We start from the raw sequence: 16,249 nt of genomic DNA on the forward strand, positions 1-16,249 counted from the left end.
ATAGCAGTGTCACTCAGTCTGTAAATAAACACGAGGTAGAGGAAATGCAGGAGAAAAGGGGATATCCATTTCAAAGGCTGAATTCAGGTAAGCTTTGCTCACTCCAGTCCACGCCACGGCAACCACCAGCTTCAGGACAGAGTCTTTGTTCCAGTCTGCATTGGAACTGTGCTGTTCAGCTACGTTTGAAATAACCCTCTAGAAAGTGTAAAAAATTCTTAGTTATAAAGTGGAGTAGGTCCTGGGCAATACAACCAGGGATTTTGCATTTCAATACACAGATACGATTTTCCTGTAAAAAATACTACAAGTCAGTGTGATGTGAAAACACCAGTTACTGCACATAAACCCAGCAGGATTCAGTAAGAGCTTATAGTAGGCTGTAAGCAACTCCAGTTTCCGTATTTCCTTAGAGAACTCCTAATTTAATGCAAGCATGAAGTCATAAAGGAATGTTAAGTCACTCTTCTCTCACATATATACACTTTTGTAAACCAATCTTCCTTTATATATATTAGGGCTTGAATTAAATCAGAATAGTAATGTAACACTATGTTACAGCTTTACTCACTAACAGTTGGGCTGGATTAAGGACCATGAATTTCCTCCCCCTCCCCTCTGAGATAAATCAACCTGCGCAGTGACAAGTACAGAAAGAAAAACAGTCTCTTGCAGCAGGCAAACAAACCTTGCTAGGAAAATCAAACCCAAACTTACTGCGTTGAGCTTGACAAGTTGGCTCTGAGTAGTCATAACTAACTTCAAACTCAAATTTTAGCAGCAGCCATCCTGTAAAACGTTAGGAAGAAAGTATGAAAGCAACAGGATAGAGACACATCTAACTTAACAGGGATCAAAAGCTCTAACTCATTATTTGTAACACACAGCTTTCAGTGCAGCTTCTACACACATTAATTGACCTGACTTACCGACAGAAGACTGAAATCAATACAGTATTTCAGCAGAGAAACACTGATTTTTAGCAGGGAAGATCTGTTTTTCAGCCATGTATACTTGCTATGCGCAGTGCTGAAGTCACTGCAGGAAAAAGACCTTCCTCAATTCGAGAAAAAATACTTCACAGAGCAGCTGATCATCAAGAGTACTAACGGGGGGTTAGGACATGAACTTTGCCTTAATGACAGTCATAGTATTACAAAAACGATCGATACCTTTTGAGATCAAAAAGGCTATCATTTTCTACCATCTGTTTTTAAGGTCTGATTATGTTTTATACCACCAGTCAGACTTGAAACCCCACAAGAACATATCACAATAGACTTCCAATTTAGAAAAAAAAAAAAAGAGTTAATGTAACATGTCTATTAATAGACATAGAAATAACACCACTAACAAGCCACTGTTATGGAAATCATATTTATAACCATCCATTACTTTTGGAGCACCTATAAGCTAAACCTTTTATATAAGCATAGCCAAAAAATTCTTGGCTTAAGGCCCATCTACGTTATAAGCTGGAACACTTGTTGCCGCAGAGTTGCTGTTCTGACACATTTTGCAAAGGAAGGGGGGAAGCAGCAGCTGCAAGCCCAATGCAGTATGCAGAAGTGACACAGTGATCTCGATACAGATATAAATGCGCTGAGTCTCTTCACTCTCATCATGCAGCAGTCTCATTAAAAGGCTCTTGCTGCACAAAGGGACTGGTTAAAGGCTTCACAATCTGGTCCAAAAGCGTAATAGAGACAGACCTCAGATCATGCTGTAGCTTTAAAATCAGAACCTTTTTTCTATGGATATTCCCCAACCCTGCTAGAGAAAGTGTACGCGTATCAGCTGCTAACTATAAGTATGAAAACCTCAGAGTATTAATCACTTTTCCCCATGCAAGCACTTTCTCTAGTTACCAGAAGCGTATCAAGCGTTAGCAGGAGATAACTTGCATCACCTCAAAGGGCAAACTGGACAGCTTTAACAACCAAAATGCAGACATATTTCAAACATGCCCAGCACAACACCCCGTTACTGTAAGCAAATAAGCACTCTATAATAAACTGCTAGCATCATCTGCTGGTGGAACTTCCACACTGCAAGCAATTATTTTTAAAGTAAACATACAGACAGGTAAGAAAAGAATTGCAATTATCTGGTGAAAACAGCCGTGGAGCTATAACATGCACTGTTTAAAAGGGAAAACAGGACCACTCTGTATTAAAAACATTCTAATACGTAAGTTGAGTTGGTATTCTGCTGCCATTTAATAACTGTGCCATTTTTGTCCTCTAAGCAATTGCATCCGAGGCACTATAACACTAACCAGCGTTCATACCAATGCCAAAATACCAGCAGTGTAACAGAGAAAGACATGCAGACCTTACACTTCAGGGTGATTTGGGGTGGGTTTTTTTTTTTTTTGTTATTATTACTTTTAAATAGTCCATACGCCATTTCATTTAAATCCAAAGCATTAAGCAATTCCTCTGCAAAGAAAATATTAAAAGCAATTTCAGTAAGACTAGGAAACCTACATGGAAAATAATATCCTCACCCGTTTATTATTGATTTTACCACTTGGTAACGCGGTTGTTTTGAACTCAGTGTGAATACAGTTTAAGTTTTGCAGAAAATCACACACCTGTATTTTTTCACACGTATCAAACACATTTAAAATTTAAAATTTGTGTGCCTTGACTTGCTCCTCTTAATGTCTCTTTAGGGATGTCCATTGTCACTGATCCAATAGAGTCCAACTCAGTCTCTCAAGTCAGGTGATGTACAAATTCAAAAGGTGTAGATTTCTCAAAGACGGTCTTCTCTGTAGTGCATTGTGCTAGTGCATTCAACCAGTGTGTCAGTATTCAACCATATAAGCTTGGGTTGTTGTTTTTTTTAAACTACACAATACAGAAATATAATTTTACATGTAGCTTTGCATGCCTTATGGCTGCTTGCCCTACTATAGGACAGTGCAATAAATACAAATATATGCACACTAGAAAAGATTTAACTGCCATGATCTACATCTCATTTATGAGTACAAATTTACCTAGTCAACAATATGACAAATTTAGCAGAAAAAGTGGCAATGGCAGTAATAGTCTACTACAAAAACAAGGCTAGAAGCAAAGTGTTCTCAAGCTACAGAAAATTTGCTACCTCCTAATATATGATGTAGGGCCCAGTTCCGCCAAGTGCAGAGTCGTGATCAGTAGATTGCATCAGAACATGCTTTTCCCCATTTAACAATGAATACTTCTACAATTTATTTGGTTTTGATAACTGTTTATAAATAGCACACTATAATGACTATTAAACTATACAGCAACATGACATTTATAGCCTAATCCTGAATACAAAGTTCAAAGAACATGACTACAAAGGCCAGAGAGCAAATGTCATCGACTAAAAGCATTTCCACTTCAGAATTTATTGAATGTTCTCTTACACAAACACTTCTCGATCGTGAAATCAAAGGAACAGGATTTCCTGTTCCCTCTCTGCTCCAGTAGTAATTTAGCCACGCATCACCCTTATAAATTAGTGATGGATTTTAACAGGTAGCCCCTTGGGGCTATATATTTTATATACTTTATATATATGCACATTTACTTTGAATTCTATGTAAAAATTGAAAAAATGTTTGAAAGAAAAACTCAGAATATATCACAGCTTTTTCAGCGAAAAAAATACAAATTAGTTTTATAACCACTATTCAAATTATCAAACTTTTTTTTCTGAAGTATTTACCTTTAATTATGTACACATTACAGGAAATAAAACTTTTTCCACAAACATTCTCTAAGGTGATAGTTATCAATAGAATGATAAAATAATAGCGGGAATAATATGAAACCAATGGGGGTGATAAATTTCTGCTTTTAAAAAGTAAAAAGTCACCGTATAATTAAGTACAAAAACCTGCATTGAATGACAACTGCTGGTGTAGTAACTTGATCAGGTATGGAGACCAAGAGTATAGTAAAGCCCTATGGTAATATTATTTCTGTAGCATTTCCACTTGGTATGTATATACTAAATGTTGGCAAAGTTTCTGTAGCATTAGCTTATCAAACATAGGAGTCCTCAGTCTGCTGCATAAAATGGAACAAGTGTGTTTTAATTCTCCTGAAATGCACCTGAAATCCAGAGTGTCACTTACAAACTGCATAATGAAACTTTTCTTCAGAAAAATATCTGTTTGGCATCTCCAGGGCTCTGTTCCATCGGACAATAGGGGCATTTTAATCTGAGGACAAAGACAACGCGTTAGAATCGTGGCAATGTGCAACAACTGAGCATTAAGCTTCTTCATCAGTTACAAAAGGTATCAAGTTTGCAGTGATAGCCCTTTCTCTTTCCCCCCCCCATGCAGCATGAAACAGGTGTACTCTTAAGCCATAATACTTAACTTGGCTCCATTAAAAGTCCTTTAGCTGAGAGAGACCTTATCACGCTTTTTCTTCTAATTATATTCTTTCTCACCTTTCGCCCACACATCCCTGAATTATTAAATACCAAGAAATTACTCTTCGTGATTAATCTATTATTTCTACTTCTGGATTAGTCTGCTGCATTTCGGCCATTTTAAATAGGCTGGTAGCTTTCCTTTTGACTTCGTCAGCACCCAGTGCGTTTTACTCTCTGGTTCCCAAAACGCTGTGATTTTACAACGCCCTGAGATCAGCTCCTGCAGGCTCCGGCTAAAGAGGTCAGCTTGGCCTTCCTGCTGAGGTCTCTCCACTGATACAATTCCACCTGGTTACAATATTTCTTCTAGCATTGATTCATTTTTCCCCATCTCTAAATTTGGGCCTTTCATTCCCCCCCCCCGCCCCGAGTTAATATTGTCAGAGCTGTGCTGTCACCAAAGCTGATCAATGAAAGCATCAGGAATGAGTGACTGGGGACAGGAATAGCATAGCAGTAAGTTTACTAGCTTAAAATGGCTAAGTCACCCATGAAGGCATACCTTCAGGATTTTCGAGCAGGGCAAAGAATGCAAACATCACTTGACATTTTCATTCATCGCTTATTTTCACACTGGATTTCGCAAAACCACTTATGGCTTTAAGTTAAGCCGACAGCCTCCACGGATGCTGCATATATTCAATCCAAATTACCACTGGTTCTTCCCCAAGAAAATCTGTATAGCTCTCTCCCTCCCATTTCCTCCATCCCAAAAGCCTGTAGGCACACCACTGATATCTAAGGAGGAGTATTTCCATAGCAATAACTCAACTGCCTGACCAACTACCAAGCCATATTTCCCCAGAGGTTTACTTTTATTTTTTAAGGGATGTTTCATGCATTGCTAACCTTGCTCCCAACGAAAAACTGTGTGTATAAAGCCTCCATTTTGAATTTAAGACAACACAATGGTACTTACAACTTGGAAAATTATTCTGTTCATTGCATTCTTTTGTGTAACCTCACTTTCTACAACATCAGAGGGTTTGTTATGCTCTTCTCCAGTGCACCAACCTGGTTTATCTGGTTTCTAAGTCATTCTTTAAGATTAACAAGCTTCCACCAATTATGTTCTCCCAAAACACGCTATTCTGTTCTTAAGATTTGTCTTTGTCTATATGTTGGCTTGAAATAGAAGTATGGTACTTACTTGCTGCCATTAAACATTTTATTCAAAGCATCTCTTGATATAATATGACCACAGACTAACTTCATAGGTGGATTATTATCTGTTGTTTGCTGACGAAGAATGGGACAGGCAAATATTGAGTGATACCAGCACTTTTTACCAAGGTCCACTTCAATCTGTGAAAGGAATTAACAAAACAATTTATCTTGGGAAACTACATTTCCAGCAATTATCCCTTTTAGGTCATGGCCCTTACTTAATGGATTTCACAATTCAACTGTGAAGGCAGCAAAAGCCATTGTGTGGATGCCTGACAATTTCTCAGCCAAAAATACTTAATTGTGATCTTAAAATGGTGATTTACATTGCTTCTTCCCATCCCCAACAAAGCAGAGCATTCTGCCAAAGGACAAGTGCATATTTTAGTGTAGATCTATGCTCTGGCAGGAAAACTGAGCTGACCACCCAGCAAGACTTTCTGTATTTCCTAGCGCCACTGATTTCCAAAGCTGTTTAGATAGTAGATCTCATTTGTGTGTGACAACGGACACACACAGAGAAGAGAAAGCCCCTTGGATTGATTATGTTAATGTTCTACAGCTTCTTGAAAGACTCTACCTACACCCACGTGTCCTGTCAATAGTGAAGTGTATCAGAATCATTTATTTTGACTACCAACACCAAAGACACTCATACAGCACAACTCTTGCTATCAGGACCAGATGATTTCAGAAAGGGATACCCCACAGAGAAGAATGGGTGTATGACTTCAGGAATCAATTGAGAACTGCAAAAATCACAGCTTCTCTACCTGAAGCTCCTGTCTCTGACCAGTCCTTAGTTCTGACAGGTTTAACCTTCAACAAAAGCTGACAATATAACCTTTTCACGCTACTTAATGTCTGTCTTTGCACAATGAAAATAAAGCTTCCCATCCCCATACTGCCTTAGCAGTACACACTTAGAGACCCTTAGGTTTAGAAAATGCAAGGAGGCGTATATGTATTATTAAGTGATCTGCATCTGACAGCAATCTTTTCCCAAATAATCCCTAGCTAATTATTCCTGTCTGGACGGCAGGGCACGAATCTGTCACACTCAGAGGTTACACTCTCAGTGTTACAGAAAACATAGCTGGGAGAAACTCAACGCACATACTTACACTATAAATGAAGCTCTTCCAGCTACAAAGAGGCTAACTCAGTTCACGCCCAGATTGCACTAAATAGGTTTTCTTTCCAAATCAGGAGCAGGCCACTAGAGAGCTGCGCACTCCTGGTAAGGTAAGAGCTATAATGGGAAACTGGGGTTTCATAAAGGAACTTCAATTCAACAGATAGAAATGAGCTGTGCTGGAAGCATAACGCACTGGATCCCAATTCCGTTCCTGTGTCCCCACATGTAGCGCTAATTCTTTTACCTCTTATCTGCCTGATAAAGAGTCAGTGCAAAGCAACCCATGGACAGAGCTCAAGCCTAGCTAGAGGAAGCTGATGTTTCTCGTTGGGATGCATTTCCTTTCCAGGTACATAGAAACATCTCCTATGTTCAGTGTAAGGCTAAGTAGAAGGTGAAAGCACCTGTTTTGTTAAGGAGATTTGTTCAAAGACCTTTTCAATTCAAAAAGGCATAACAAGTGAAGGAGGGAGCAACATACAAAACTGAGAGATAGAAACCTGACAGATAAACATAACGGAGACGGTAACAAGAAACAACCTTGTCAGTCACACTAATTGATAGGTTATTGAGAAACTGCAACCAAACCTGACTTTAACAGATAAGAATGCAAACCTGAGGGTCTCAGAGGACAGGGGGTCAGTAGAACTATACAAACTGCAGGAGGAATGTGTACAGGAAGGGAATTGAGGAGGAATGTCCAAAAAGGGGTACAAAAGCGGGCAGAAGGGCCATGCCAGTATTTGAGTGTCCATGAACATGCATTTAGCAGTGCCTGTTGCGATAGGACATGGGGTAATGGTCTTAAACTAAAAAGGGGTAGATTTAGATTAGATAGAAGGAAGACATTTTGTACGAAGAGGGTGGTGAGACACTGGAACAGGTTGCCCAGAGAGGCTGTAGATGCCCCATCCCTGGAAACATTCAAGGTCAGGCTGGACGGGGCTCTGAGCAACCTGATCTAGTTGAGGGTGTCCCCGCTCATTGCAGGGGGGTTGGACTAGATGACCTTTAAAGGTCCATTCCACCACAAGCTATTCTATGATTCTATCAGAGTGGTGCATGTGTGCTTTCACCAGTGAATTTCAATCTTTACCAGACAAAGAGGAGGAAGGGATCTTGGCTGCCTATACTTAATGTTTTATGCAAGTCCTGTATGTGGGTGCTGTTGAAGGTAGCGCCTTGTCTGCGGCAGCCTGTGTAGCCGGTCGTATCAGTGTCCTTTGTGTGTGTGCGTGGGTGGGCATCTGCGATTCATGCTCAGCTTCGCTACTGGCTGAACCTACAAACAGGAAAGCAGCAGGTACGTCCATTGGCCTGGGACAGACACCCCCAGGTCTCTGTAAAGTAGAAAGCCCCAAGCCCCAGACCTGCTGGAGGTGGCGACCGTGTATAACATCCCTAAACATTCAGCACAAGAGAAAAGTGAAAACAGCATTTGCCATTAGAAATCTGCCCTGGGATAGCTCAGCATCAACTCACCGGTAGTTCATCCTTCTGGTTCCAAACACCTGTGCACTGCCTTTGTTCAATAACTGCCTTGATATTAATTAGAGCTGGTAATGCTACACAACCTGCTGAAAAACTGCAGAAAAAGGAAAAGTTAACACAAGGTGCCTGTTAGAAAACCAACATTTTTTTGTATTTCTACTTTAAAGGTTACCTGAAACACAGGAGTGTTGTAATACCTCATTCAGTTCTGGTCAGTACTTCTAAGCTGCCTTCAAGTATAACAAGCAAGAGTTTTGGGGCAGGTCATCAGCTACCCTGCATCTTAGGCTAGGGCCCTCATGTACTACATTCTGGACTGAAAACAACAGTTAATCCCTGCTCTGAGTCTTATAATGAATTGATTTTCCATACCACCAACTTTGATTTTGAGCTGTACAGGAGGAAGCCATACTGTTAGCTTGGATAGGTAGTTGCTCTCTTAACTGTGGAAGAGTACATGCAGCCTAAGAGTTTCCGCATAACTCACATGCACACACAACCCATAATCCTTTAATTATAGGTAATTACCACATAAAGAAACAGGTCTTCCACCTTAAATCCGGAAAACAAGTGTAGGAAAAACAAAGGAAGGCAAGCAAAGGAAAGATATTACAGCCTGTAACAAGAATGGCAGTGTACAACTGAACAAAGTCAGCGTTCCAACAGTTGAGTCTGCTCTGGGAGTTACCCATTACCAGAACTTACCACATTATTTTGAAATATTTCACCATGTTACAAAAGAAAGCATGACACTAAGTTTCCACAGATTAACAGATGTTTCTCATGGATTTAAGTCTAATGACAGTACTATAGGCCTGGAAATCAGCAGCAACAGAAACATGATTTGACCTTGGTATCAGCCTGCTCTGTTTCTTTGGCTCTGTTTCTTACTATTTGTGCAAGTTTTATTGCCTACAGAAGTCGCGGTCTTCCTCTCCACTGCGCCCCTCCAGATACCTGGTTTTATGTTTCTGCAGCAACATTCTGGCTAGTTTACTTGGGACGGATGTGCCTGAACCTCATGGATCTCTTGCCTAAGCTAAAAACCAAAACAAAATTAAAAAAAAAAAAAAAAAAAACACCACACACACACCAAACCAAGCCAAACATATCCCTCACCTCTGACTAGCCACTTTAATCATTACACTTTGCTTTTTGGTTATTTCGGCACTAAGCATAACTTGTGTTAACTCTGTGGAAAGTTTACACAAACAGTATTTGTAGAAATAAAAACTATTACTGCTTTTTTAAGAGCATAACAACTCAAGTAAATTCAAATGGTGTCCTGTAGTCTTTCAAGACCCTGAACCATGACCTCCTTAGTACAACAAGAGTCTTCCCACTGATTCCACACAGGAATAGTGTACAGACCACGAGGCCTCTACAGGATTAGATATATACTGAAGAAACTGATCAGCCTTAAAAAAAAGCGACCACTATCCATGTTCTAGAAAGCAATGTATTTTATAGCAGGGATTTAACTTCAAGGTAGTTTAATTTCTACAGGATTTGCAGTGCTCAAAGGTCACGGCAGTTTAGAACGGTCTTGTTTATAACAAGAGTATCAATACCACCTATACAGTAAATGCATTTCAGTGCAGTTGATTTCACACCAGGCACAGAGCAAGCGTCCAACCAATCCAAACATCAATAACAGGGATTTTCCACTTCACCAAAAATCTCTTGGCCATTTGCGCTGAAAACAGCATTACAGTGTCAGTGCATGAGCAATTAAAACGTAAAGGACTATTGTTAACTTGACCGAAACAGGAAAAAGATGAAAAATCAAAAGCCAGAGATAGAAGTTTTAGATAGCTATAAAACCCTCAAACTGAAACTCGTAACGTTTATTGTAGAAGACAATTAATCTGAAATTGCTCCCTTTGTTGCTTCTGTTGCATTTTGTGACAGAGGTGCAAGCAGGAGAAACAGAAGGCTTGACAACTTTAAGAGCTCTAAACTAAGCACAGAAGTCTAATAATAGTAATATGCAAACAGTAAAAAAAAAAAAGAAGCCAAAACAAAAGAAGAGGTAGTGAAGCTTTTGCAAAGTACCAAATCTACCCCAGGAAGATACATATAATTTACTTTCTATTTAATGTCTGAAATGAAAATGAGAACATCAGGCAAGTATATCAGGGGAATTAACATCTAAAGGCTACATAGCAGCTAATCTGTTTTATCTTCAGAGAAACTAGAGGGAGATTAGATTGTATTTTCTTCACATTTCCAACAGCCTCCTACAGATTTGCATTTTGTCCGATTAGCTACTGATCTTGGAAGTGCCTCTTTCTTCTTTGCAAATGAGGTCCAGCAAACAGTTTGGAAAATTTAGCACTTGAAATCACAACATAACTCTTATCATTCTTCTAAGGAGAAGACAGGTAGAGTAACATGTGGATTAAAAACCAAGATGATCAAATGCTGACACAATCATGGCCACAGTTTTGGGGTTGTTTTTTTTTTGCAATTAAAGAGCAGGGACAGTTTTCACACATTTGCTGTGGGAATAACTGGCTGATTGCCATCCTCATCTTTTGCACTGATGTCTAAACTACAGAAGCCAAATTCCATCCATGCATGCTTCCTCTTGAGCTGCAAAGGTGCAGGGTAAAGCACAGCACACCGCAACCTCTGATTTCTGAGCTTTGCAAATCTTGTTAGAGTCGATCGTAACTACACTCTTTATTTAATACAAGTCAAATCAGACTCAAAAGCCATTTCTTTCATCCTCAGCAAGAAACAGAAACAAAAACATTATGTACCTGGTCTTAAAAGCAAGTGCAAATGAACATACCTAACACTGAGAGGTGATTCAACTGAGAGACCCAGAAGAGCACAGGCGTCTCTTGTAAAGATGTCACAGATGTCCGCCCACTGGTTTGCATCTAATAGATGAACGTACGGAGAGTTCTCTATACCTTGCCGCAGATACACCAGGCTGCCCATCAAAACCTGAATATCTGTGAGGCACCAGGAACAGTTACTTATTTTATATAAGAAAATAAAAGCTAGCGTCTACAGTTTTAGCTTTTACATGGAAAACAGGCTGACACACCAAATCAATATTACACATCCTCACCTCTACAAAATACAGTTACAGCCACCACAGAACAGACGTCTACAGCTACGAGAGCCCCTGTCCACTATAGGCAGACTCATTGTCTGCCCCTCTACAAGCACAACATGCTGCCTATTAATTTGTTTCAAACAGGTTTACTTTTTTGTAAGCTTTCTGACACACACAGCGTGCTAAAAATTAGGTGTTACTTGATTCAGTTTGCGATGGCTCACCTAACTCACATATTGAGCAACTGACATCATCTACCTGGACTTGTGCAAATCATTTGACACTATCCTGCATGACATTCTTGTCTCTAAATTGGGGAGACACGGATTACACTGATGGACCACTCGGTGGATAAGGAATTGGCTGGATGGCTGCAATCAAAGACTTGTGGTCAATGGCTCTATGTCCAAGTGGCAACCAGTGATGAGTGGTGCTCCTCAGGGGTCAGTATTAGAACCAGTGCTGTTTAACATCTTTGATGGTGACATGGACAGTGGGAATGAGTGCACCCTCAGCAAGTTTGCCAAGCTGTGTTGTGTAGTCAACATGCTAGAGGGACAGGAGGCCATCCAGAGGGACCTGGAGAGGCTTGAGAAGTGGGCCCATGCAAACCTCATGAAGTTCAACCAGGCCAAGTGCAAGGTCCTGCACGTGGGTTGGGGCAATCCCAGGCACAAATACAGGCCAGGCTGAGAATGGCTTGAGAGCAGCCCTGAGGAGAAGGACTTGGGGGTGCTGATTGATGAGAAGCTGAACACAAGTCAGCAACGTGCGCTCGCAGCCCAGAAAGTCAACCGCATCCTAGGCTGCATCAAAAGAAGCAGGTCAAGGGTGATTTTGCTCCTCTAGTCTACTCTCATGAGACCCCGCCTGGAGTACTGCATCCAGCTCTGCTGCCTCCAACGTAAGAACAACACGGACTTGTTGGAGCGAGCCTAGAGAAGGGCCACCAAGATGATCAGAGGGCTGGAGCACCTCTCCTATGAAGACAGGTTGAGAGAGTTGGGGCTGTTCAGCCTGGAGAAGAGAAGGCTCTGGGGAGACCTTATAGTGGCCTTCCAGTACCTAATGCGGGCTTACAGGAAAGATGGGGGAGGGACTCTTTATCAGGGAGTGGAGCAATAGGACAAGGGGTACCAGCTTCAAACTGAAGGAGGGGAGATTTAGCTTAGGTATTAGGAAGAAATTCTTTACCATGGGGGTGGCGAGACACTGGAACAGGTTGCCCAGGGAATCTGTGGAGGCCCCATCCCTGGAAGTGTTCAAGGCCAGTTTGGATGGGGCTTTGAGCAATCTGGTCCCAGGGCAGGGGGGGCTGGAACTAGATGATCTTTAAGGTCCCTTCCAAGTCTAACCATTCTATGATTCCAGGTTTTTCAAAAGTTTCGTTTCTCTTTGTATTACCCCACGCAGCAGAAAATAGCAGATGACTATTCCAAGAACATTTCTGTGCAATTTTAACACTTTATCCTGGCAGTAGGCCTATTCTAGATGTCATCTACGTATTATTTAGAACCAAAACCCTCAAATTTAAGCAAATGTGCAGGCATATTAAAATATAATTTTGTTCTCTCTGTCAAAAAAAAAAAAAGGGAGTCAATTCAAATTGTAATACATGTTGAATACGAAAATAAGAAGCCTCTAACAAAATCAATATAATGGAGTAAGACACATTTGGAACATGATTTATATTTTACTATGAGGTGCGAAATCCAAGTGCTTTAAATCCCCTTAATGTGACCAAAAACTTACCTTTCTGATGATTTAGGGCAAATGGCTGGAAGTTTTTCGCATACTGAAGTGCTTCTCTTTGATTTGCCGTTCCACCCATCAATAAACTAATGAAATATAACCTGTGCAGTTTAAATTCCAACGAACTATTCTGTGCCATAAGCATTTCTCTGTTGGATACCGCCCACCTAGAGAAACGAGGAGGTACAATGGGACATGACACAAGAGTTATTAAGTATCAGCCTACACCATGTGAAATTATTACAATTATCAACCACCTATTTCAAGGAGAATATGACTATTCCCTGAACCTCTATGAGTCTATACAGAGCACAGAAAATGGCAAGACCCTTTACAAGTAACGGAGCTACCAACGGCGCACAACACATGAACGATGGCACTTGTGCTGCTGCTGTATGGGTTAACCTCTGCAAAAATTCAACATGCGCTGGCTGGAAGGTAAGACTGAATTAGGCACAATATAAGGTAGAAATACCTAGAATCTACTGTATTTGGATTAATACTACTCTGAATTGTAATGATTACAGATAGTCTTCAGCTGCATTTTGAAGAAGTTTGACCAAGCCTTTCAAGAACATATTTTCCAACTTGCTTATTTGCCAAACATTTCCTCTAAGCCACTATGTTTATACGCATGTGTATGTTGCCCTGGAAAAGGCAAGTGCGTCCATGGGGGCCTTGAAGATAGAACTATCAAGATATTACAATGAGGGGTAAGGGGAAGGGAAATCAGTTTAAATAGCATACTTTACCCTGCTTAAACTTTGCTTTCTGTGTTATTTTCAACTTGGGCAATAAAAATATTTCTCACTTTCTGATTCTCATCACCATGACAACACTGATGTTTGGCTCACAAATAACATGGAAGAATTCTTAAACGTGCACCAAGTAAAATGAGCTGGAATTTTCAAGGCATTTCATAAAGTTATTTTACGATTTAGATTTTATTCATCCCTCCCCTTTTTTTATTTTGGTTTTGGTGGTTTTTTTTTCCTTAATTCAATTTAGTCAGGCCTAAATCAATCCAATCTTTCCCTTAAGAACTTCAAGTTTCAATGTTCTTCAGTACATCTGTTTCTCATTAGTGTTAATTAGTTATACTATTTTCACTGTGGGGGCCCCATTAAGCAAAGAGCTTTTCACTTTTCAGCAAGGAACTGAGGTAGGTCTCTGTTCCTTAAAAAGAAGGGGTATGTAAGGCTTCTGTTCTTTTCAACCAACACTAAAATAAGGAAATTAAGCTTTCTTACAGTACTAGTAAAGCCTTCAATGCAAGTTAGCCTTCTGCATTAAGATGTAGCATTAATGAGCAAGTATCTACTTTCAATGTGTTGTGATAAAAGCATCAGGAGTCTGACTTTACTGGCAAGGCTTTGTAACGACAGCAGTAACCTTTCAGTGGGAAACAGTGAAAAATATAGCCTTTGACTAAGAACAGGGCCCACTGTCCCTAATTCCAAGCAGTTTCAAATGAGCAGCCTCAGAAGACTGTCAAAACCGTAATCCCCACCAGGAGGCAAGGGCACACTAACCATGGGCTGTTTGTTGGCTAGTTTGGTTGGTTTGGTCATTTTGTTGTGGGTTTTTCATTGTTTTTTTGGTTGGTTGGGGGTTTTTGTTTGTTTTTGTTGTTGTTTTAGTTTGTTTGGGTTGTTGGTTTTTTTTAAATGACCAGTGTTCACAGTTTGAACCAGGTACAATGGCAATAAAGCTCACTCCCAACCAAGAAAACAAAAGCCTGAAGTTAACAACTGTAGACCAATAAGCAGCTCAAAGACAAAAAGTTATTATCAATAAACAATAAGACTAGTCCACAGACCCATTAATGAGATATTAATTTGCATTGCATCAAAAGAGCCTCCATCCTCTCCCTGCCAATATTCACAACCACATGATGCGGTACTTCATCTTGCTGAAATCGAGTCTATTTTTCCAGATTAGCTTTTAGGTAGGCTTTCTATTTTTAGCTCTTTGACTGGCAGCACAGATTTGTATCAGAAGAAAGCAGCCACAGGAGCAAGGCCTGAGGTGTTTGGTCTAGGATGCGCTGTTCCTATTTCTAATGGAAAGACAAAAAAAAACAACAAGCAAAGTTTAAAACATTCAACCCACTGTCCAAAATCGCCAGTAATCACAACACCTGTCTTCCTACCTCCTCTCAAAATGATACTTTTCAGAGTGTTTTCACTTCTGAGACTCAAATCCATCTGAATTTAAAGTTTACAGTATACTATTCAAACACAGGTACACAGAGCTCTATTCTAGCTCCCACATAGGATTTAGTTAAAATGAATTTCACAAAGCCTAGCAAAGATTAAATTAAGTTTAAACCATACCCCAAAGGTCCAGGCAAATACCAGGACTTGTGCACCTTGCTGCTTTATAGACAGAAGAGAAGACAGTATCTCTTACCCAGGAGATTATAGTGAAAAGCTTTGAACCTGCAAGTCAGTCCCTACCAGACCTTCACATGGAGATCCACCTGGGCTCAGATGGGCCAGAATCTGCCCAGATGGATTTCGCTCCCCCATCACCAAATTACAATGAAAAATGCTCACTGGAAATTAATGGGATCCCGCAGAGGTACAGAGATTACATGGCTCTGGATTCAGGCCAGACTGGGCATCTACAAAGTCAAGTGGCACACCCCACAAAAAGATAAAAGTGTTATGGCCAGTTATACTAAATTTAATTCTGAAGTAGTAGTATTTTTTAGTGTTGCAATTTGTATTAGTAAGAAAATCTGAAAAACAAAATACAGTTAGGGTTTTGTGCTGGTTTGTTGTGGTGTTTTTGTTAATCAGATATGAATACTAACTTCCCTCTATCACCACAGCAGGGCTTTGAAAGTCTTTTCGCAAAGTCATTAATCTGACAACTCCCTTTCGATAGCAGTGACCAGGAGCCACCCATGTTTGCTTCGTTTCCAACACCGAGTTAAGCCAAGCACCAACTGCAGAGCACTGGCAGAGCCAGAGAGACGGGTTATTGTTTTCATCCCAACCTTCCACAATTTTGCTTGGGTAAACCCTGCTATACTCCTCCTCCTGGTTCACGATACTGTAATTCATTATCCTTGTGTAACACCTGCTTTCTGCTTCAACACCACTGTCAGCAGCCCAACACTAGAACGGGCCGGTTTGGGACTGCTTTTGTGCCCCTCTGAAGCTGTATTTACTGATGCCAATTTTAGCCATTTATTA

At 40.3% G+C, this 16,249-nt stretch overlaps 1 protein-coding gene across 1 annotated transcript in view; it reads right to left on the bottom strand.

Moving 5' to 3' along the window:
- Positions 1 to 2,490: 2,490 nt before the first annotated feature.
- The window catches only part of RMND5A (required for meiotic nuclear division 5 homolog A), a 28,467-nt gene continuing 14,708 nt past the window's right edge, over positions 2,491 to 16,249 (bottom strand). The window contains exons 5-9 of the mRNA XM_063336144.1: positions 13,047 to 13,213; positions 11,022 to 11,187; positions 8,216 to 8,318; positions 5,579 to 5,733; positions 2,491 to 4,207 (exon numbers count right to left, since the gene is read on the bottom strand). Coding sequence (XP_063192214.1) covers positions 4,144 to 4,207; positions 5,579 to 5,733; positions 8,216 to 8,318; positions 11,022 to 11,187; positions 13,047 to 13,213 — 655 coding nt within the window. The 3' untranslated portion in view covers positions 2,491 to 4,143. The remainder of the gene's footprint in view (positions 4,208 to 5,578; positions 5,734 to 8,215; positions 8,319 to 11,021; positions 11,188 to 13,046; positions 13,214 to 16,249) is intronic.

Source organism: Chroicocephalus ridibundus, chromosome 5 (genome assembly GCF_963924245.1).
Source record: "Chroicocephalus ridibundus chromosome 5, bChrRid1.1, whole genome shotgun sequence".
Lineage (NCBI taxonomy): Eukaryota > Metazoa > Chordata > Aves > Charadriiformes > Laridae > Chroicocephalus > Chroicocephalus ridibundus.